This window comes from Coregonus clupeaformis, chromosome 12, assembly GCF_020615455.1.
Source record: "Coregonus clupeaformis isolate EN_2021a chromosome 12, ASM2061545v1, whole genome shotgun sequence".
Lineage (NCBI taxonomy): Eukaryota > Metazoa > Chordata > Actinopteri > Salmoniformes > Salmonidae > Coregonus > Coregonus clupeaformis.
In genome coordinates this window covers 39,091,504-39,113,987 of record NC_059203.1, presented here as the reverse complement: position 1 = coordinate 39,113,987, position 22,484 = coordinate 39,091,504, and the positions used below count along the sequence as shown (strand labels likewise).

General features: G+C 45.8%; 1 protein-coding gene across 1 annotated transcript; it reads right to left on the bottom strand.

Moving 5' to 3' along the window:
• LOC121578529 (glycoprotein-N-acetylgalactosamine 3-beta-galactosyltransferase 1-B-like) lies at window positions 1-21,323 on the bottom strand. Its single transcript, XM_041892896.2, is given in 4 exon segments — window positions 1-1,310; window positions 11,051-11,367; window positions 11,370-11,714; window positions 20,798-21,323. Coding segments are annotated over 3 exon segments (840 nt in total). The 5' UTR covers window positions 11,701-11,714; window positions 20,798-21,323; the 3' UTR covers window positions 1-1,118.
• Between the last annotated feature and the right edge of the window lie 1,161 nt (window positions 21,324-22,484).

The following is a 22,484-nucleotide window of genomic DNA, read 5'->3' as shown; positions in this document are numbered from 1 at the left end:
TGTTGCGTTTATATTTTGGTTCAGTATAAATAAAACAAAAATAAAACAAATGAACAAAATATAATCTAATCCAACAGATAACTGAATTGATCATGCACAGGTAGGTTCAAACGACATGTCCAAAAGGCATCTCCACCTCCCAACAAAAGGCCTTCCTATTGGCCTATATCTGTGGAACGTATAAACAACGAGATTCTTCCTCTCTGAAAAGATCATTCTCAGACTTGTCACAGTGCAGGGTCAAAATGCGCAGCTGACGGTGCATACAATCATGATTCATAAGGCCCAAGCTACTGGGGCTGATAGAGAAGAGAGAAAGCCAGGTCTCCTAGGATTAAAGTCTCTCTCCCTCTTTCTCCCTCTCCAAAAGGAGTGGGGGCATCAGTGAGGTTGAACGACCTGCTGGTCTTCTTCACGTCTAATTACAGATAATCTTTTCACCTGTCTCTATGGGTATAAATGCAGATCTAAGACCAGGTTTGGTTTTCAACCCCTTGTAGCTTAGGTTTTTATTAGGGTAGGCGAAGCTGTAAATCCAGTTATTCTAGCTGATCCTAAATCAAACAGTAAATCCAGTTATTCTATCTGATCCTAAACCAGCCAGTACATCCAGTTATTTGATGTGTCTTAAGACAGTGGTTCAAGAACTGAGGGAATTAAAACAACATGGATTAAAACTGGTATGAGTTAACAATCATGTTAAATATAAAACAAACTATTTTACACAGACTAAAAAGGGATGGGGTTGCCGCCAGTGACAACCCAACCAACCCACAGCCAAAAGACCAATCTTTCAGTCACAGTAGAAATTCTTTGCAGATCCATCACCACCTGCACGCTTCTTTGGAGGCACCACAGTTTGCACCGTCTCTTCACTTCAGTAATCACTTGTGCAGGTGCTTGCACATATGTGTAAAAACATGCATGCTCAAAAGCAAGCATACCCACACACACTCCTCTCAGACATACAGACAAACAAGGCTGCTACTGCTACTCATCCTCTGCAGCAGCAGGTGGGTCTTTCTCCCCTGCATCAGCAGGAGGCACCACTTCCTGTTTCCTGTCTGTCCTGGACGGACCCTCCCCCTCGCCAGCGGCACCCTCGGGATGGCTGGCTGCTATTTGGAGTACGAGTGTCCCCCCTCTGACCCGTCCCACGCCTCCATCTTATAGCCCAGGGGGCCCGGGGTCTGGTAGCGGTACCTGTAGCCAAAGGCACGCAGGTGGTAGGTGTAGTACTCCAACAGGTACACGAGGGACGCGTCCACATAGTGGAAAGACACAGACAGGTCCGAGCAGCAATTTGCCCCCTAGGGTACAAAACACCAGGATTAGAGCCAGGATGGGGAAGGGTACAGACAGTGAGGGCAGACCAAGGCCTTTGATCAGTTTAGCATTACACAACAACATACTGGACAGGGGACAATGTACTAGTAATGCTATAGTAGTGCTAGTCTCATTTTGTCAGTAAGTCAAAAAGTTGATTACACACTATTACGTGGGAACATAATCAGTCCCTTGTTTTTCCCTGTTTTCTTTCAACCTGTCCCAGTTCTGCCTTGGTTCAATAAGGACATCTCCCGAGATGCTATACAAAATACCAGGTAGTACAATACTATAGCAACCACATAGTCACACTTGCCACACAGTTAGATCCCACTGACAATGAATAGCCTACACATGGTAAAACCAATAAATCCAAGGAATAACTGATTGCTTTTTAAACCATAACAAAGCCATATCAAAGAATGAGCTGCTTTACATGTGTGTATCAGGATAAAGCCAAGGTGAAAGATAATTGGGCCAAAAGGCTTTACCCACTCATTAACTGTGGCCACATTGGCATAGCAGCAGCACTGGTAGAACTGGTTTAAATAGGACAGTTATTATCAACACCTGGTATTATCCTGGGCATTCAGTAAATAGTCCATGACACCTAGGTCTATTGATCAGTCTGGTAATTATGTTTTTCTTTGCCAGGTACCTCACGATATGACATTATCACAATACTTGGGTGTCGATACGATATGTATCATGATTCTATATGTATTGCGATTTGATACTGCGATTTTATTGTGATTCAATGTTCCAAACATTTGCTCACTTAGGGTTTCAAAAATCAGGTAACTTTCCCAAAATTACCACGTTTTCCCAACTGGGTTTTCTGGAAAAACAGGGATTTGGGGATTTTTGCAACCCTATATGGGAGAATCTCAACTGGTGTTGCTCACCTTTCCTCTGTCCTCTCCTCTTTTTGAAAAACAAACGTGGAAACAAATGTGCTTGTATGAAATGAGACTCTCCTCTACTTGTGTGTCATCAAGCAAATTACGTTTACAGGGGTGAATTCCCCCCCATAAGTATAGAGTGATAAAAACAAATTAAGTTACAGTTGAAGTCGGAAGTTAACATTTACATTTTAGTCATTTAGCAGACGCTCTTATCCAGAGCGACTTACAGTTAGTGAGTGCATACCTTTTTTTTTTCATACTGGTATCGAACCCACAACCCTGGCGTTGCAAATGCCATGCTCTACCAACTGAGCTACATCCCTGCCGGCCATTCCCTCCCCTACCCTGGACGACACTGGGCCAATTGTGCGCCGCCCCATGGGCGTACACTTAGGTTGGAGTCATTAAAACGTGTTTTTCAACAACTCCACAAATTCCTTGTTAACAAACTATAGTTCTATATCGTGGAGCTCCGCCCCATAGGGGAGCTCTGCTCCTAGTGGTTTACCCTCTGCCCTAAGGCAGCAGCAGCCTGAGACAAAATTATGCACACACCTGCAGCCAATAGGAGTACAGGTGTCCCTATAAGAGGGCTCCCTTTTTCTTCAGCGACTGGATGACTAGACTGAAGAGCCAAGAAGAGACGAAGCACAAGACTCAGGACGAAAAACGCCGTTGATATTCCAGTCATCAACGTCGTCTAAATGAGCACACCGGGAGATTTTCCACCCCCAAAAGCTCTTTTCAGAGCTCAGTGCAGATGCACTTCCATGGCGGCCGGTGACCACCACGACCTATGTTTCGTGTGTTTGGGATCCCAGCATGCCAAGGAAGGCGTCTGCAGTCCCCCGAATTGCGCCTCTTGCGCCCTCCTTTCTTTAAAGGAGAGGAAGCAGCGTTGGGCGTTTTTCAGGGAGGACATCCCCCTTGAGGATGTGCTGTCGATACTAGCCTCTGCTTCAGAGGCGTCGTCCGACGGCGCAGACTCTGGGGAAGATAGGGACTTTGAGGAGGGGTCTGGCATTCCAATGGAACAGTCGGACCCCGTCCCTCATACTTTCAAGCCCCCCTTTCCTTTGGAGAGCGAGAGGGCTTGTAGTCCCTATAGCGAAGGGGATACGAGCTCTGAGAGATCAGAAGCTCTCTCTTTCGCTGCAGCCTCTCTGAGATCGGATTTTCTGGGTCTCATTGAGAGAGCTGCTCAACGGCTGGTAATTAGGCTGCCCCCTCTTCCCTCCGCACCGGAGGTTGATATGATGGAGGGCGGTCCTTATTCCAGGCCAAGGAAGGCGGCCTCTCTGTCCCGTTTAACCACGGGCAAGACAGAGCTGGCACCGGAGGAGGTGGAGGAGGCGTCCAGAATTTCTGCCGCAATACTCCACCTGACACAGGCGTCCGCAGTCTGCGCGGGGAGGTCCATGGCCACTTCGGTGGTCGGGGAACGACACCTCTGGTTGTCCTTGACATCCATGAAAGAGGCAGACAGGACGTCTCTCTTGAACGCCCCCCTCTCTGACGACGGCCTCTTTGGGGTCGCAGTCAAAGAGGCGACGGAGCGTTTTTCTAAGCTAGAGGAGGAGAAGAAGCAGCTGGCCAAGCACCTGCCGTTGGCAGGACGACTCGGCCCCCCTCCATCCCAAAGGCCATCTACCTCCGCCCCTCTAAGTAGACCGGGGTCTACGGCGAGGTGGCGTAATCGGCGTCATCCGGCGGCCACGAGCAGCAAGGGAACGGGCCCGGCCCTCCCAGCAGCTACGGTAGCCCCACTACAGCCGGCGAGGGAGGTGACGAGGACGCCGACCTGGCCCTCCAAGGGAGGCAAGAGGAGGCGTACGTGACGGGACGCGGGGGAGAGGATGGAGGACGCATCGATGGTGTCGAACGTGCCCACTGTTCCCCCCCACCCTTCGGTTGAAGGGATGGGTGTTGATGTAAATGCCTTTGTTGATGTATTTAATAAAGAGTTGGCTCCACCTGACTTTGTCAAAAATAGCCTCTTTTTCCATAATACGTCCGAGAGCGTTCAAATCTCACCCTCTCTTCCTTACCACTCTAAGAGCCGCTCAGCCCACCGAGGGTGCGTTGCTGAACAGGCACTAAGAGTAGGTATCCAGAAGACCTCAATCAGGTCGTCACATCACACTTCACGTATAAGAAGTGCTTTACATAGAAGGCAGCAGTCCCGGTCAGATTCTGACATGAGGACGCAGCCGCTATTTGGGGATGGCGCACTAGCACAGACTAAGGTCTCCACTAGTACGAGCCAGACCCATGCTGCGTTCACGGAGGGCCCGATTACCGCGGTCACCAAGGTGCCCAGAGTATCGACGCCCCCAGGCATTGTAACACAGCAGCTATCTGGGGACGGCGCATTATCGCAGACCAAGGTCTCGGTTAATGCGATTCAGACCCATGCTACGTTCACGGAGGGCAGGATTACTAGGGTTATGGGTATAACCAAAGTATCAGCTCCCCTGACAGAACGAGCCAGTACTCACCACACTGAGCGTGAATCAACCCACCAGGGGTGCAGAGTTGAACACACACAGAAGGTGAAAGTTAAGAAGGTATCAAGGCGCCGCCTTGTTTTACCTCATAGAGACCTCATACTACAGACTTCTAGGAGTACTGTAGTGAAGGGCTCTGATAGCGAATTGCAGTCACCTAAGATGACGCAATCGCTTGCTGGGGATGGTGCCCTGCCGCAGGCTGTGGCCTCGGTCAGCGCAATTCAGACCCGCGATGCGTTCAAGGAGGGCAGGAATACGACGGTTACGGGTTTAACCGACGTCCCTGCTCCTCTTTCTTTCTCAGAACACATTGATAGTTCCTCTCCCTTTCACGGGAGGCCCACCTTGGGCTGTTCCACCACTTCAATGTTGGGGAACAGTGGCGGTAAGGGCCATAGAGGAATACAGGTCCTTCCTACTGGATGCACCACAGCTTCGTGCCCAGCCACTTTCTCTGCATTGCTGGCAGTGGCGAAGAAGCTGCACCCTCTCACGCTGGCTAGAACAGACGTTGCAGAAGGGTTATGCTCTCCAATTCCACCGGACCCCACCCCGTTCAGGGAGTGGTGGAGACGGTGATGAAAACGCCAGACAAAGTGGCCGCTCTGATGACAGAGATTACGGAACTTTTGGTGAAGGAGGCGGTGACAGTAGTTCCCCGGGAGCAAAGGAACAAAGGGCTATATTCGCCTTATTTCCTAGTGCCCAAAAAGACGGGGGAGTGAGGCCGATTTTGATTTACGCATTCTCAACGAGAGCATAACCAAACGGCCCTTCCGAATGCTAACGACAAAACGTCTGCTGGAATGTGTCCAGAGAGGGGACTTTTGTACGAGCATAGACCTAAAGGACGCGTACTTTCATGTGCCGGTTCAGCCGCGTCACAGGAAGTTTCTGCGGTTCACCTTTCAAGGGGTGGCGTACGAATACACGAGGATGCCATTTGGGTACGCCCTGGCACCTCGCACATTTTCCAAGTGTGTGGAGGCGGCATTGGAACCGTTGCGTCGTCAGGGAATACGGCTACTAGCCTACCTGGACGACCTACTGGTTCTCGCCTCGTCAGCAGAGCTGGCGATCACTCACACAACACAGACAGTGATGCATCTCACAAGTCTGGGGTTTGCTGTGAATTGGAAAAAGAGCGCGCCCTGGCCCACTCATCAGATTGTCTACCTGGGGATACAGCTAGACACTGTGAGGATGAGGCTTGTTGCTAGCCCTAAGGAAGTGTCGTCCGAATCACACGGTGACGGCGCTGTCGATCATGTCACTTTTGGGTCTCATGTCGTCAGCCCACTCTGTGGTTCCGCTGGGACTCCTGCATATGCGCAGGATGCAGCGATGGTTCGCCCAACTAAGTCTAGACCCATTGCGTCAACGTCATCGGTTGGTGGTGGTTCCACTCTCGCTCAGTGCAGATCTGAACTATTGGAGAAACCCGCACGTTCTCACGCACGGAGTCCCGATAGGAAAGGTGTCCTCTCACATCCCAGTATTCACGGATGCGTCCCTGACAGGATGGGGAGGGACATGTCAGACTCAAGCGATAGGAGGTGTGTGGCCTCAATCAGGTCGTCATATCAACCTCTTGGAGTTGGAAACGGTTCGACTGGTTCTGACCCACTTCGCATCTACCCTTCGGGGTCGCGATGTGCTGGTCTGGTCAGACAACCGGACCACAGTAGCTCACATAAATCACCAGGGAGGAGTCAGGTCTCCTGCTCTCCATCGGGCGGCAGAGGAATTGTGGCTGTGGGCTCACGAGCACCTTCGCTCATTGAGAGCAGCACACATTCCGGGCTACTTGAACGTAGGAGCAGACCTCATGTCAAGAGGGGGTCCTCGAGACGACGAGTGGTGTCTGCATCCGGACATTGTTCTCCAGATTTGGGAACAATTCGGGAGAGCCCAGGTGGACCTATTCGCGTCACGTGTGAACGCGCAATGTCCTCTGTGGTTCTCTCTGAGGGAACAGGACGAACCGCCACTGGGAAGGGACGCCTTTGCGCAACAACCGTGGCCGAGAGTTCTCCTGTATGCATTCCCTCCGCTGTCCTGCATTCTCCCACTGCTAGCCAGGGTGAGGTCAGGGGGGCTGTCAGTGATACTGATAGCGCCCGATCGCCCGGGGGCTCCGTGGTTTGCGGAGATGAGTCAGATGTTGATTGCGCCACCTTGGCCAATTCCACCATCGACGGGACGCGTTGTCTCAGGCGGGAGGCACGATAGGGAAATTGCCCATAATCGGCCAACCACTGAAGGCCTGGCTGCTGAGAGGGACAGGCTAGAGCGCCGTGGGTTATCTGATGCAGTGATCAGGACCATACAGGGTTCACGTGCCAGTTCCACTTCTAAGATGTATGCCAGTAGATGGAACGTGTTTTCACGATGGTGTGTCACACAAGGTGTAGACCCCATGAGCTGTCAGGTGGAGAGTATTCTCTCTTTTCTACAGCTCATGTTTGATAAGCAAAAATCGCCTGCCACTATTAGGGTGTTTGCAGCAGCGATTTCAGCTTGTCATGAGGGGTTTGGCAGAGACAATGTCTTTAGCCACCCTCTAGTGAAACGCTTCCTATTAGGAACGTGGCGACTTAGGCCAACACCTAGAGTCACGCTTCCTCAGTGTGATTTTTTGGTTTTGGTACTCAAAGCGCTATGTAAGTCGCCGTTCGAGCCATTGAATCAAATACCCCTCAAGATGCTGTCTATTAAGACAGCACTGTTGCTCGCTTTGACTACAGCTAAGCGGGTTAGTGATTTGTGTGCTCTTTCGACGAGACCTGACTGCCTGGCCATCAATGGTGACCTGAGCAGAGCAGTGTTACGTCCTAACCCGGCATTTGTGCCGAAGGTTATTAAGAGTTCATATAGGTCACAGACCGTGGAGCTGTGGGCTTTTTCTCCTCCTCCTCATAGAGAGAGGAGTGAGGAAAAGCTCCATTGCCTGTGCCCGGTACGCGCTTTGGCGTGTTACGTCGAGCGCACAGCAGCGATCAGGTCATCGCCTCAGTTGTTTGTGTGTCACGGTGCGGCTGCACTAGGTAGACCACTTTAAAACAGCGGTTGTCTCACTGGCTTTGTGAAGGCATTGAGACAGCTTATGAGGCAGCGGGGCGGCAATTGCCTCAGGGTATCAGGGCTCACTCCACTCGTGGAGTAGCGGCTTCTACTGCCCTTTTCAGAGGAACAGGGGTAGAGGATATCTGTAGAGCAGCATCCTGGTCGACGCCGTCTCCATTTATCCGTTTCTATCTCTTAGATATGTCTTCTAACTCTCTGGCTCGATCTGTACTCAGCGTGGCTAAAGGGAGATCTCGAGCAAGATAGAGAGGAGAAGCAGGACTGTGGACATAGGTTCCATCAGGTCCGCTTTGGTTAGGAAGACGTGTTTTTGATAGATGTGTTTTCTAACTCTTTGGCTCGGTCTGTACTCAGCATAGCTGAAGGGAGATCTTGAGCTAGGAAGAGAGGGAAAAGCAGGACTATGGACAGGGTTTCCATCAGGTCCGCTTTGGATAAGAAAACATATTTTGTGGCATGAATCCTGACTGACAGGGTCAGTACAGTAGAGGCATGCGTTGATTAACAGAATGTGAGGTCATCTATCTGCTTGTTCAGTTAGTATGACTCATGTTTTTGTTCCTGCCCACTAATCTCTGGGATTCCATTGAGTGAGTGAGGCGGTCTACCGCGTTTACAATGTAGAGTGACACTTGGTGTCATTCCATTAGTGGTCGGTAGTGTTTTCACAGGATATTGAGGCACATCTATCTGCTAGTACAGATTAGTATGGCTTCTATTCTGGTGATCTGCCCACTAGTCATTGGCATTGCCATTGGACTAGGTGGGGCGGGTCTTTAACCGATGACGCGGTATATTGTGACACCCGTAGGGGTTTTTAGTTGCAGTACTGCGGGACTCGGTTGCAGCCATTGCTAGGCCTGACTTTCTCGTTTCGATGGGAAGTGTTAGGCTCGGCAGGGAGTACATTTTGGGAGCGCTACGCTCCGCCTTAAACCACTAGGAGCAGAGCTCCCCTATGGGGGCGGAGCTCCACGATATAGAACGATTAGTTACCGGAGTGTAACTCCAGTTCTATGAGTGGAGCGGAGCCCCATAGGACTTAAGGCCCTGCCGACCCTCTCTAGTCTCGCTGAAGAAAAATATCTCGGGAGGCTGATTGAGGGGAGGCATCCCCTCTTATAGGGACACCTGTACTCCTATTGGCTGTAGGTGTGTGCATAATTTTGTCTCAGGCTGCTGCTGCCTTAGGGCAGAGGGTAAACCACTAGGAGCAGAGCTCCCCTATGGGGCTCCGCTCCACTCATAGAACTGGAGTTACACTCCGGTAACTAATCGTTTTGGCAAGTCGGTTAGGACATTTACTTTGTGCATGATACAAGTAATTTTTCCAACAATTGTTTACAGACAGATTATTTCACTTATAATTCACTGTATCACAATTCCAGTGGGTCAGAAGTTTACATACACTAAGTCATGGCTTTAGAAGCTTCTGATAGGCTAATTGACATCATTTGAGTCAATTGGAGGTGTACCTGTGGATGTATTTCAAGGCCTACCTTCAAACTCAGTGCCTCTTTGCTTGACATCATGGGAAAATCAAAAGAAATCAGCCAAGACCTCAGAAAAAAAATTGTAGACCTCCACAAGTCTGGTTCATCCTTGGGAGCAATTTCCAAACGCCTGAAGGTACCACGTTCATCTGTACAAACAATAGTACGCAAGTATAAACACCATGGGACCACGCAGCCTTCATACCACTCAGCAAGGAGACGCGTTCTGTCTCCTATAGATGAACGTACTTTGGTGCGAAAAGTGCAAATCAATCCCAGAACAACAGCAAAGGACCTTGTGAAGATGCTGGAGGAAACAGTTACAAAAGTATCTATATCCCCAGTAAAACGAGTCCTATATCGACATAACCTGAAAGGCCGCACAGCAAGGAAGAAGCCACTGCTCCAAAACCGCCATAAAAAAGCCAGACTACGGTTTGCAACTGCACATGGGGACAAAGATCATACTTTTAGGAGAAATGTTCTCTGGTCTGATGAAACAAAAATAGAACTGTTTGGCCATAATGACCATCGTTATGTTTGGAGGAAAAAGGGGGTGACTTGCAAGCCGAAGAACACCATCCCAACCGTGAAGCACGGGGGTGGTAGCATCATGCTGTTGGGGTGCTTTGCTGCAGGAGGGACTGGTGCACTTCACAAAATAGATGGCATCATGAGGAAGTTAAAGCTTGGTCGCAAATGGGTCTTCCAAATGGACAATGACCCCAAGCATACTTCCAAAGTTGTGCCAAAATGGCTTAAGGACAACAAAGTCAAGGTATTGGAGTGGCCATCACAAAGCCCTGACCTCAAACCTATAGAAAATCTGTGGGCAGAACTGAAAAAGCGTGTGCAAGCAAGGAGGCCTACAAACCTGACTCAGTTACACCAGCTCTGTCAGGAGGAATGGGCCAAAATTCACCCAACTTATTGTGGGAAGCTTGTGGAAGGCTACCCGAAACGTTTGACCCAAGTAAAAAAATGTGAAGGCAATGCTACCAAATACTAATTGAGTGTATGTAAACCTCTGACCCACTGGGAATGTGATGAAAGAAATAAAAGCTGAAATAAATCACTCTCTCTACTATTATCCTGACATTTCACATTATTAAAATAAAGTTGTTATCCTAATTGACCTAAGACAGGGAATTCTTACTAGGATTAAATGTCAGGAATTGTGAAAAACTGAATTTAAATGTATTTGGCTAAGGTGTATGTAAACTTCCGACTTCAACTGTAGTTGTGCAAGACATTTATAGATAAAAGGATAAGTAGCATATCGTTTTTAAATGTGTGCATGCTTTTCTCCTTCAAGAAAACAGCTGATTGAAAGGGGGTGTGGAGGATTTTAAAACACTTCCGTGATACCTTCGTTCGCCTACTAATGAATTGACACTCTCCGCAAGGACTCGACCACTTATCAGTTTCCGAGTCAATGAGGAGGGAGGACGGAGGAGTCAAGGAGAGGTCAGACTTTTGCCCAATTGAGAATCTCTCTATATGTCTGCTGCAGAAGAACAAGAGAGAACGTGTTTTGGAGATAAAAGTACTCAAAACATTTACAACATTTTAAAAAGAAGATGAATAACAAGCTGTAGGATAAGAAATACCGGAGATTTGGTGCAGGTACAACGGATTAGCGCTAGCTAACGTTAACTACCTATCAAACATTTTATTTTTTACAAATAGATAGTCACAGTATTGAGATACTCTACTGTATCGTACTTGCCTCTGAGATGGGGTAGTAGCAGTAACTCCAGTACCAGAAGCTCTTGGAGAACTTGGCAGTGAGGTGCTGCTCGGGGACAAACGGGTGGAAGGTCTCCCTGAGGACAGTGTCTCTGGCGTCCCCAGCCACCACCCCCACCTTCTCCATGCACTGGCCCATGGCCAGGTCCTCCACGTGGGTGGTGTGGGTGCACACCTTGGTTTTAAAGCACTCCACGAACCTCCTGAGGGCCTCTTTGCTCAGCACGTAGCCTGCCCCGCCGCTCATGTAGCCCTGCTTGGTGAAGGGCTTGAACCTGCGTCCGAAGTAGACGGGTGCTCGGGCGTGTGGTTGGCCAGCACCCAGCGCAAGTTGTCCACAATGACGTAGGCGTCATCGTCGGCCTTGAGGAACCAGTCGGCCTCGTTGCCATGTTTCTCCAGGGCGTAGTGGAAGGCCTGAATGGTCTTCCAGTAGAGCTGGTCGCGGCCTTCCTTGGTGCCCAGGCCCACGGTGGGGAAGTCAGGGTCATCCACAGAGCTCATGAACACCACCACGTTACAGTGGCGGCTCCAGGTGTTCTTCACGTGGCGGGCCTTCTTCTGCAGGTTGTTGGGCCCCGTCATCACCCAGCACAGGATGCGCACCTTCTTGTACAGCTCGTCTGCCATGCGGCTGTCCTCACCTGGGGGGGATAAGAAGACAGTGAACTTTATTGCACTTGATAATTCAAGTTCATTATTGATCAGTCTGGACTCAGGTCCTATTAGCTATCAGTCTGGACTCAGGTCCTATTATCCAGCAGTCTGGACTCAGGTCCTATTATCCAGCAGTCTGGACTCAGGTCCTATTATCCAGCAGTCTGGACTCAGGTCCTATTATCCAGCAGTCTGGACTCAGGTCCTATTATCCAGCAGTCTGGACTCAGGTCCTATTATCCAGCAGTCTGGACTCAGGTCCTATTATCCAGCAGTCTGGACTCAGGTCCTATTATCCAGCAGTCTGGACTCAGGTCCTATTATCCAGCAGTCTGGACTCAGGTCCTATTATCCAGCAGTCTGGACTCAGGTCCTATTATCCAGCAGTCTGGACTCAGGTCCTATTATCCAGCAGTCTGGACTCAGGTCCTATTATCCAGCAGTCTGGACTCAGGTCCTATTATCCAGCAGTCTGGACTGGTCCTACTCCACATTCTGCAGAGGCGCAGACCCCATTGTTCTAAATAACATGGATGACACATGCCTTTTTATCCATTTTTAAAGCATATAAGGGCACACCATGATCTTCTAAGCAGTTAGGCTACTGTTATTCACAACGCTGCACTCCGTATGAAGAATTAAAGATAAATACACTATTTAATTTGGCTCCAGGAAAGAAGACTGCTAATTGAAGAGGATTTATAGGCATACAAATATACATTGCCCTGGCCTACTGTTAATGTGTACCTGGTATATGGTACCGAGTCATGATAAGATGATACATTCGCATAAAAAAACCTAAACCTAAGCCCTCTGAGGAGAACACAGTTTACTATTCAGCAGGGAGAAAAGGAACCTGAGCCTCTGAAACTTTATTCTATCAAAGCTGTTCACACTGTGGTTCCTAGAAGACTGCACAAACAGAAAATAGGCCTATAAAGTACTAAACTTTGTAAAGCAACACGATGGTGATCATATTACATTTACATCATTTAGCAGACGCTCTTATCCAGAGCGACTTACAAATTGGTGCATTCACCTTAGGATAGCCAGTGGGACAACAACATCTTGATCACAGTAAGTTCACTTCTTAAAACAAGCAGCTGTGAGCAAAGTCAGTGCAATCAGGGACAACTACATCTCAATCACAATAAGTACATTTCTTTAAACAAGTCAGTGCTAGTAGGTGAAATAAGTCAGGTGTTAGTTTAGACATAAGACAGTGGTAGTAAAGGGGGGTAGAAGGATTACTATTATACTATTCCAGGTATTCCTTAAAGAGGTAGGGTTTCAAGTGTCTCCGGAAGGTGGTCAGTGACTCCGCTGTCCTGGCATCGTGGGGGAGCTTGTTCCACCATTGGGGTGCCAGAGCAGCGAATAGCTTTGACTGGGCTGGGGGGAAGACAGCTAGAGGGTTAAATCCATTTGAATTGAGTCACTTTTTGACAGCACCCCCTTTGATTTGAACTAAACCTTCCATACATATTTGCCCATTGTAGAAGTGATCAGAAAGTAACCTTTTGGACCTGAATGCCAAAGTTAACCCATTTTGCATTCAGTCATTTCCATGTAAAAGGTCCCATGAGCACTAACATGTGAAGTTCATAGGAACGTGTCAAATGAAAGCTAAGGGTCTATATTTTTCAGAAATAAAGGCATATATATATTTCCAACCATTTTCCATCCTAAAAATTTGGAATAAGCAAAGGCTTTGATTTCTTGTCAAACAGATGGAAAAGGGGTCTTAGAAAATATCTACCAGAAAAGGCTTAAAAGGTATTAGAAATACATCAAAACACAATAATGTTGAAGTAAAGACCCCTGCCAACTAATATCAACACTTATATTTAGTTTAGGATACATTTTTCTGCCTTCTGTAAGTTTAAGAAATATTGCCTTGTGCCTTGAAATTCCGTTATCAAAAAACAACATTTCTTTCAGATATTTTGTCATTTCTCTCCCTCATGAGGAGGGAGGATAATGAAAGTTCCCAGAAGTAACAGTAAAGGTAGACCTGTCAATTAGTTAGTGTTTTTACTGATATCAGTTTGTGAATTATTAAGTGATTAAAACTCAAAATTCTGTTACCAAATTGGTAGCAGAACAAAATAAAATAGTAACGGAATTTCTGCAATTGAATTAGCTATAATGGGAAATCATAGTACAAACCACAGTTGGGTCTACTGCTACTGTCCTCCCTCCCCCTAGCATACTGTTATGTTCAGCTGTTGCCTGTTTTCTTTCTCTTTCTGTCGTCTGGTGGTCAAAGCAAGAGTGTGAAAAGTCTGGACAGTCTCCCTCTCCCTCCCTCATTAATGTCCTGTCCCAGCTCCTACTGAAACCTACCCATGAGCCCTTCTCCTTCCATTTACTGCAACCAGCATCCTCACACACTGAGCACCGACCGACACTGGACGTCCATGAATGTTGAAAAGTTATTTTTTGGTCCGGTCCGGACTAGCCTTCATTTAAAATATGAAGCAATCATAGACATCTATGTTTCACAAGTTTGGACAGCACAGTACAGTAAAGTAGACTTCAGTACAGTAAAGAAAGGTAGAGTAGAGTATAGTTCAGTATATTACAGTCCTGTAGTGTACAGTAGAGTAGAATAGTGGAGCAGAGTTCAGTACAGTACACAGTAGAGCACACTAGAGTTGAGTATACTATAATGTACTCTACTTTACTGTACTAAACTCTACTGTACTGAACTATACTCTATTTTACTATAATCTATGCACTGTACTGAACTCTACTGTTCTGTGCAGTAGTACTCTAATGAGCTCTACTGTGCTGTACTTTGATGTCCAAACTTGTGAAACATAGACGTCTATGATTGGTTCAGATTTGGTCCGGTAGGGACAAACAAAATGTGGTCTTGTTTGGTGCTGGAGATCATCAAAATAATAGCCAGTGTGTAGAATAATACTAAGGAGGATATTGCATATTTCTACCTTTGTGTGCCTATTTAGGATACATCACCATGAAGAGAATGACATTCATATCCATAATGATGCATTTAGGTCAGGGACCCATGATGAAATTCCGTTATCGCTTACTGTAGTTCAATAACCAAAAGAGATTTTTTCAAACTCAAGGTGTAATGTCATAGCTAACACCTAATTCTTTCGGAGCAGAGATTTAACAGAGTTTTTGGAAAATGTGGTCACATAATAAACGGAGGGAGATTCTACTGAAATTGTGTTACCAAACATTGCATTTGCACAGTTCTTCCAGTAAATGTGTTTATCAAATGTTCAGTGTCAATTGTTAAAAGTAGTCCTTGTGCAGAGTTGTATGGTTTGTTAAACTTTGAAATCAATGGTTTTTGTTTGTCATATATTTTAAGTGAAAGAAATCACAGCTCAATTCCGTTATCATGGAATTGCCCATACCCCACCATAACATGAGACATCCATGTCTTCATCACTGAAAATATAAACGGTTGAGATTGATATCATTTAAAAGCTTACAAACAGTGTTGTCAAACTATTTTATTATTTATTGGAAAAAAACGTTTAATAAACATGATAATTTTTTTACCTTTAAGATCAATTATCTAAAAACGTGTAAACTCCCATTTTTTTTCATATTTGCATATGTTGTATTTTAGACCCTATTTTACATAATCTAAGGTTGTGTTGCGCCCCCCATCGGTTGAGACAACATGCTCTTGAATACAGGTTGGGTGTCATGTTTTGGCTGATAAACATACTAAAATGGGAATACAATTTAAATGTCAACTTTCAAATGGTACCACAAAGATGGTTGGAGGACAACACATCAGAGAATGTTGACTTGAATGAGAATATTTTGTTTTAAATTATACTGTCAATCCTCCATAGGAAACCTTAAATATCTGGTCCGAATTAAGATTCAACGATGTCTGCAGAAAGAATAGGGTGTCAGCTAAGACATGACACATTGGCTTTGAAAAAATCTCTTGGTTGATGAACTACAGTAAGTGAAGTGGATTTAGGCTACACCCGGTAAAATAATTGCGGTAACAGAATTTCATCATGGGTCCCTCATCTGTACTACACAGAGAAGCATAATTATGGATATGAATGTCATTTTCCATGGTGATGTATCCTAAATAGGTACACAAAGGTATAAATATGCCTCCTTTGCATATTTGGGTATTACTATTATTTTTATAAGCTCTGCACCAAAACAAGACCAAATTTGGTTGCTCGGACCAAATCTGAACCAATCATAGACGTCTATGTTTCACAAAATTGGACATCAAAGTACAGCACAGTAGAGCTCAGTAGAGTTCAGTACATTACAGTAGAGTTCATTACAGTAGAGTACAGTACAGTAAGGTAGAGTTTAGTAGAGTTTAGTACAGTACAGTACATTATAGTGTACTCAACTCTAGTGTGCTCTAGTGTGTACAATACTGAACGCAACTCTAGAGTACTATACTTTTATTCACTGTACTGTACTGTGCTGCCCAAACTTGTGAATCCATTGTAGCCAATTCAATTGCAGAAATTCAACATTATTGTGTTTTGATTAGGCTTGTGTGATATACCATTCATACCATATACCGGGGTATTTTGAAATACGTGGCTAGATGTCAAGATCAAGCTTCTTGGTTACCAGTGGTGGAAAAAGTACCCAATTGTACCCAATTGTCATAAAAGTAAAGATAACTTGATAGAAAATTACTCATGTAAAATTGAAAGTCACACAGTGAAATACTACTTGAGTAAAAGTCTAAAAGTATTTGGTTTTAAATATACTTAAGTATCAAAAGTAAAAGTATAAATTATTTCAAATTCCTTATATTAAGCAAACCAGATGGCACAAATTGTTTGTTTTTTTACAGCTAGCCAGGGGCACGCTCCAGCATAATTTACAAAGGAAGCATGTGTGTTTAGTGAGTCCTCCAGATCAAGAGGCAGTAGAGATGACCAGGGATGTTCTCTTGATAAGTGCAAGCGCCATGCTCTATCAACTGAGCTACAGGGGACTTGAATTGGACCATTTCCTGTCCTGCTAAGCATCCAAAATGTAATGAGTACTTTTGGGTGTCAGGGAAAATGTGTGGAGTAAAAAGTACATTATATTTTTTAGGAATGTAGTGTAGTAAAAATAAAAAACATAAATAGTAAAGTAAAGATACCCCAAAAACTACTTAAGTAGTACTTTAAAAGGGGCAGGTAGGATACACACAGAGATTTTTTGTTTTTGTTGCCCTATCCCGTTTCTTTTTATCCTGAAAAACGCCCCAGTATTTGCATACCCATACCATGATTTGCATACCCATACCACCCCTGCGCACTAGTCAGCGCCGGAGAAGATGGCTGCCGTTTTACAGCCCTCTAACCAATTGTACTATTATGTGTGTTTTTCCGCGTTATTTGTAATTTATTTTGTACATAATGTTTCTGCCATCGTCTCTTATAACCAAAAAGAGCTTCTGGATATCAGGACAGCGATTACTCACCTCGCATTGGACGAAGATTTTTTCTTCAACGAGGCGGCCGCGAAGGATATCATACAGACACCCGACAAGGCCCAAATCCCCGTCATTCGCGTGAGGAAGAGACGGAGATATCGTGGACGCAGATCCGGGTGCCTTGTAAGGATCCGACGGCGAGCGAGTAAACTGCCTCTTCCATCAATCCTATTAGCCAACGTTCAAGCTTTTGAGAATAAAATGGACGATTTAAGATTACGGTTATCCTACCAACGGGACATTAAAAACTGTAATATCTTATGTTTCACGGAGTCGTGGCTGAACGACAACAATGATAACATTCAGCTAGCAGGCTATACGCTACATCGGCAGGACAGAACGGCTGACTCTGGTAAGACAAGGGGTGGCGGTCTGTGTATATTTGTAAACAACAGCTGGTGCACAAAATCAAATACTAAGGAAGTCTCGGGGTTTTGCTCGCCTGAGGTAGAGTATCTTATGATAAGCTGTAGACCACACTATTTACCAAGAGAGTTTTCATTTATATTTTTCATAGCTGTCTATTTACCACCACAAACCAATGCTGGCATTAAGATTGCACTGAATGAGTTGTACAAGGCCATTAATCAACAGGAAAATGCTCATCCAGATGCAGCGCTCCTAGTGGCCGGGGACTTTAATGCAGGGAAACTTAAATCCTTTCTACCTCATTTCTACCAGCATGTTAAATGTGCAACCAGAGGGAAAAAAACTCTAGACCACCTTTACTCCACACACGAGACGCATACAAAGCTCTCCCTCGCCCTCCATTTGGCAAATCTGACCATAACTCTATCCTCCTGATTCCTGCTTATAAGCAAAAACTGAAGCAGGAAGCACCAGTGATTCGGTTAATAAAAAAGTGGTCAGATGACGCAGATGCTAAGCTACAGGACTGTTTTGCTAGCACAGACTGGAACATGTTCCGGGATTCTTCAGACAGCATTGAGGAGTACACCACATCAGTCACTGGCTTCATCAATAAGTGCATCGATGATGTCGTCCCCACAGTGACCGTACGTACATACCCCAACCAGAAGCCATGGATTACAGGAAACATCCGCACTGAGCTAAAGGGTAGAGCTGCCGCTTTCAAGGAACGGGACTCTAACCCGGACGCTTATAAGAAGTCCCGCTATGACCTCCGACGAACCATCAAACAGGCAAAGAGTCAATACAGGTCTAAGATTGAATCATACTACACTGGCTCTGACGCTCGTCGGATGTGGCAGGGCTTGAAAACTATTACAGACTACAAAGGGAAGCACAGCCGCAAGCTGCCCAGTGACACAAGCCTACCAGACGAGCTAAACCACTTCTATGCCCGCTCGAGGCAAGCAACACTGAAGCATGCATGAGAGCACCAGCTGTTCCGGATGACTATGTGATCACGCTCTCCGTAGCCGATGTGAGTAAGACTTTTAAGCAGGTCAACATTCACAAGGCCGCAGGGCCAGACGGATTACCAGGACGTGTACTCCGAGCATGTGCTGACCAACTGGCAAGTGTCTTCACTGACATTTTCAACATGTCCCTGACTGAGTCTGTAATACCAACATGTTTCAAGCAGACCACCATAGTCCCCGTGCCCAAGAACTCTAAGATAACCTGCCTAAATGACTACCGACCCGTAGCACTGACGTCTGTAGCCATGAAGTGCTTTGAAAGACTGGTCATGGCTCACATCAACAGCATAATCCCAGAAACCCTAGACCCACTCCAATTTGCATACCGCCCCAACAGATCCACAGATGATGCAATCTCTATCGCACTCCACACTGCCCTTTCCCACCTGGACAAGAGGAACACCTACGTGAGAATGCTATTCATTGACTACAGCTCAGCATTCAACACCATAGTGCCCTCTAAGCTCATCACTAAGCTAAGGATCCTGGGACTAAACACCTCCCTCTGCAACTGGATCCTGGACTTCCTGACGGGCCGCCCCCCAGGTGGTAAGGGTAGGTAACAACACATCTGCCACACTGATCCTCAACACGGGGCCCCTCAGGGGTGTGTGCTCAGTCCCCCTCCTGTACTCTCTGTTCACCCATGACTGCATGGCCAGGCACGACTCCAACACCATCATTAAGTTTGCCGACGACACAACAGTGGTAGGCCTGATCACCGACAACGATGAGACAGCCTATAGGGAGGAGGTCAGAGATCTGGCCGTGTGGTGCCAGGACAACAACCTCTCCCTCAACGTGACCAAGACAAAGGAGATGATTGTGGACTACAGGAAAAAAAAGAGGACTGAGCACGCCCCCATTCTCATCGACGGGCTGTAGTGGAACAGGTTGAGAGCTTCAAGTTCCTTGGTGTCCACATCACCAACGAACTATCATGGTCCAAACACACCAAGACAGTCGTGAAGAGGGCACGACAAAGCCTATTCCCCCTCAGGAGACTAAAAAGATTTGGCATGGGTCCTCAGATCCTCAAAAATTCTACAGCTGCACCATCGAGAGCATCCTGACTGGTTGCATCACCGCCTGGTATGGCAACTGCTTGGCCTCTGACCGCAAGGCACTACAGAGGGTAGTGCGTACGGCCCAGTACATCACTGGGGCAAAGCTTCCTACCATCCAGGACCTCTATACCAGGCGGTGTCAGAGGAAGGCCCTCAAAATTGTCAAAGACTCCAGCCACCCTAGTCATAGACTGTTCTCTCTGCTACCGCACTGGCAAGCGGTACCGGAGTGCCAAGTCTAGGTCCAAAAGACTTCTCAACAGCTTCTACCCCCAAGCCATAAGACTCCTGAACAGCTAATCATGGCTACCCGGACTATTTGCACTGCCCCCCACCCCATCCTTTTTACGCTGCTGCTACTCTGTTAAGTATTTATGCATAGTCACTTTAACTCTACCCACATGTACATATTACCTCAACTACCTCAACTAGCCGGTGCCCCGCGACATTGACTCTGCAACGGTACCCCCTGTATATATAGCCTCCCTACTGTCACTTTATTTTACTGCTGCTCTTTTTTTCTCAACACTTTTTTTTGTTGTTGTTTTATTCTTACTTTTTTTGTTTAAAATAAATGCACTGTTGGTTAAGGGCTGTAAGTAAGCATTTCACTGTAATGTCTGCACCTGTTGTATTCGGCGCATGTGACCAATAAAATTTGATTTGATGCAGCCACCACCATGCTTGAAAATAAGGAGGCAGTTACTCAGTGATGTGTTGGATTTCATTTAGGCCATTGAACTCTAGCTGTTTTAAAATCACCAATAGCCTCATGCCATGGTAACATCCCTTGAGCAGATTCATTCCTGTCCTGCAGCTCAGTTCTGAACATTTTCGAATTTTATTTCCACTTCGACATTTAAGTATTTTGTGTAGATTGTTGACAAAAAAATGACAATTAAATCAATTTTAATCCTACTTTGTAACACAAAATGTGAAGAAATACAAGGGGTCTGAATACTTTTGCAAGGCACTGTAGCTAAGCACATACAGTACGTGGCTTAGCTACCAAACAAAGTGTGGCAGGGTCAGACTGTTGGCTGGAAACAAATTACATTGTAGGCCCAGCGAAAACACATCTGGTGGAGATATCAAAAGAGAAATGGGTGGTCAGGCTAGCTGGCACTTACCACTACTTGAATTCCATTGAGGAAAAGTCCCTAGTCTTGGGTCCAGTTGAAAAGTGGGGAAACTGTGGCGCGTGTCATGTTAGACTAACATTAACTCTAACTTAGACATTTGCTCACGAGTTAAACACCATATCGTCAAAACAAATAAGATATTCCAGTTGGCGTTAAAGGAGTGAGAGAAGTGAACAGTCTTTCCTTCTCTTTCCTTGGAGTATTCTTCAACTAGCTGGATAGCTATGTGGTCGCTTGCCGCCTCATCTCACATCATCAATTTTAGCCAGCCAGTTAATGTTAGCATGGATGAGAAATTAGACATAAATTCCAAATCAGCCGAAAACAATACCGATTCTCTAGCTAAGATTATCCGGTGTCTTTCACTATTGCGTAAAGTCCGTTCATTTAATACTGTCAATAGGAAATTCAACTACTTTAGCCACAGGCTAAACATCGATGTTAAAAGCCTCTTTAAGGGTGGCTATGTTGTGCTGCACACTGAGGCACAGGTAACGTCAACATCAAGCGTGTGTTCAGTACCGAACCCGTTTACCGTTTAAAAACCAAACGGAAGCAAAGAGAGCAAAACGAGTTTCCATTGGACAAATTCAGGTAGCTCGCGCCCCATTTCGTTTGCTTCCGTTTAAGAAACGTTTTGCAACAGATTAGGCGGAATAAATACACACCAGTTTCTGATAATAATATATATTATAATATATTATAACGTGCAGGCCCACAAATTGTATCTGAATCCCTTGATTGGTTAATCCTTTGCGCTTTCTTGCCTTAGTCCCCGCCCTCTATTTCTATTCTACACACAACAGGAACAACCATCATTGAGTGGCACCAGAGCATAATACAGTCATTGACGTAAGGCAAACGTTCTAACCAAGTAGCCACTGTACTGGAAAATATTATCTTTATGATAATAGCTTCAACATGACTTCAAAAAAATTTGGAGGAAAATGTGAGGGTGTTGTGAGGGTTGTTGACAGAAAACGCAGTTGTTTCCTCCATGTAGGCCTATCACCTGCAAGTTGAAACCACTGAGGGAATTCCTAAAAATATCAATAAACACTGTGTTATATCTTGCCCATGTTTTTTCTAATGGTCTTTATTTTAAATCAGCAAGGTATGAGTATATTCAGATTTTACAAGGCAGCTCAAAGTTACTTTTAGGGAGGGTGTCCATCTGGTGTAGGCCTACAAGAATTTACAATGTATCAAAATTGGATCTGTTTGACATCTTCACTCAATAACATCCCTCAACCCACAAGGAAGTGTGCTTATAATGGGTTTAGCTCAAAACAAAATGATCCCCTCATATGTTCAAGCAAAACTATTTACATATTTTGAGGAGCTACAATAATTCACAAACTATACACATTACGCCCTTCAACATCTCTGAAGAAACCTTTGCGCAAAAATAAATCTTGGTGGGTTTATGCTGCGTTCACGTGCTAGTCGGAACTAGGAAACTCTGACATTTCCAACTTGCTAACTGGTTGTGGTTATACACGTCCTGCATTCATTCAGTTAGCAAGTCAGAAATGTCTGTTTCCTAATCAGTTTCCTAGCATTAAAGTTTTCTATGTTGTCCTATGCCAAGGTTGTAACTATAAAATGAAGGTGTTGATAAGAACAGCTGCCCTATGAGCACAATATTGAAAATATAACTTTTTGGATGAAAAGG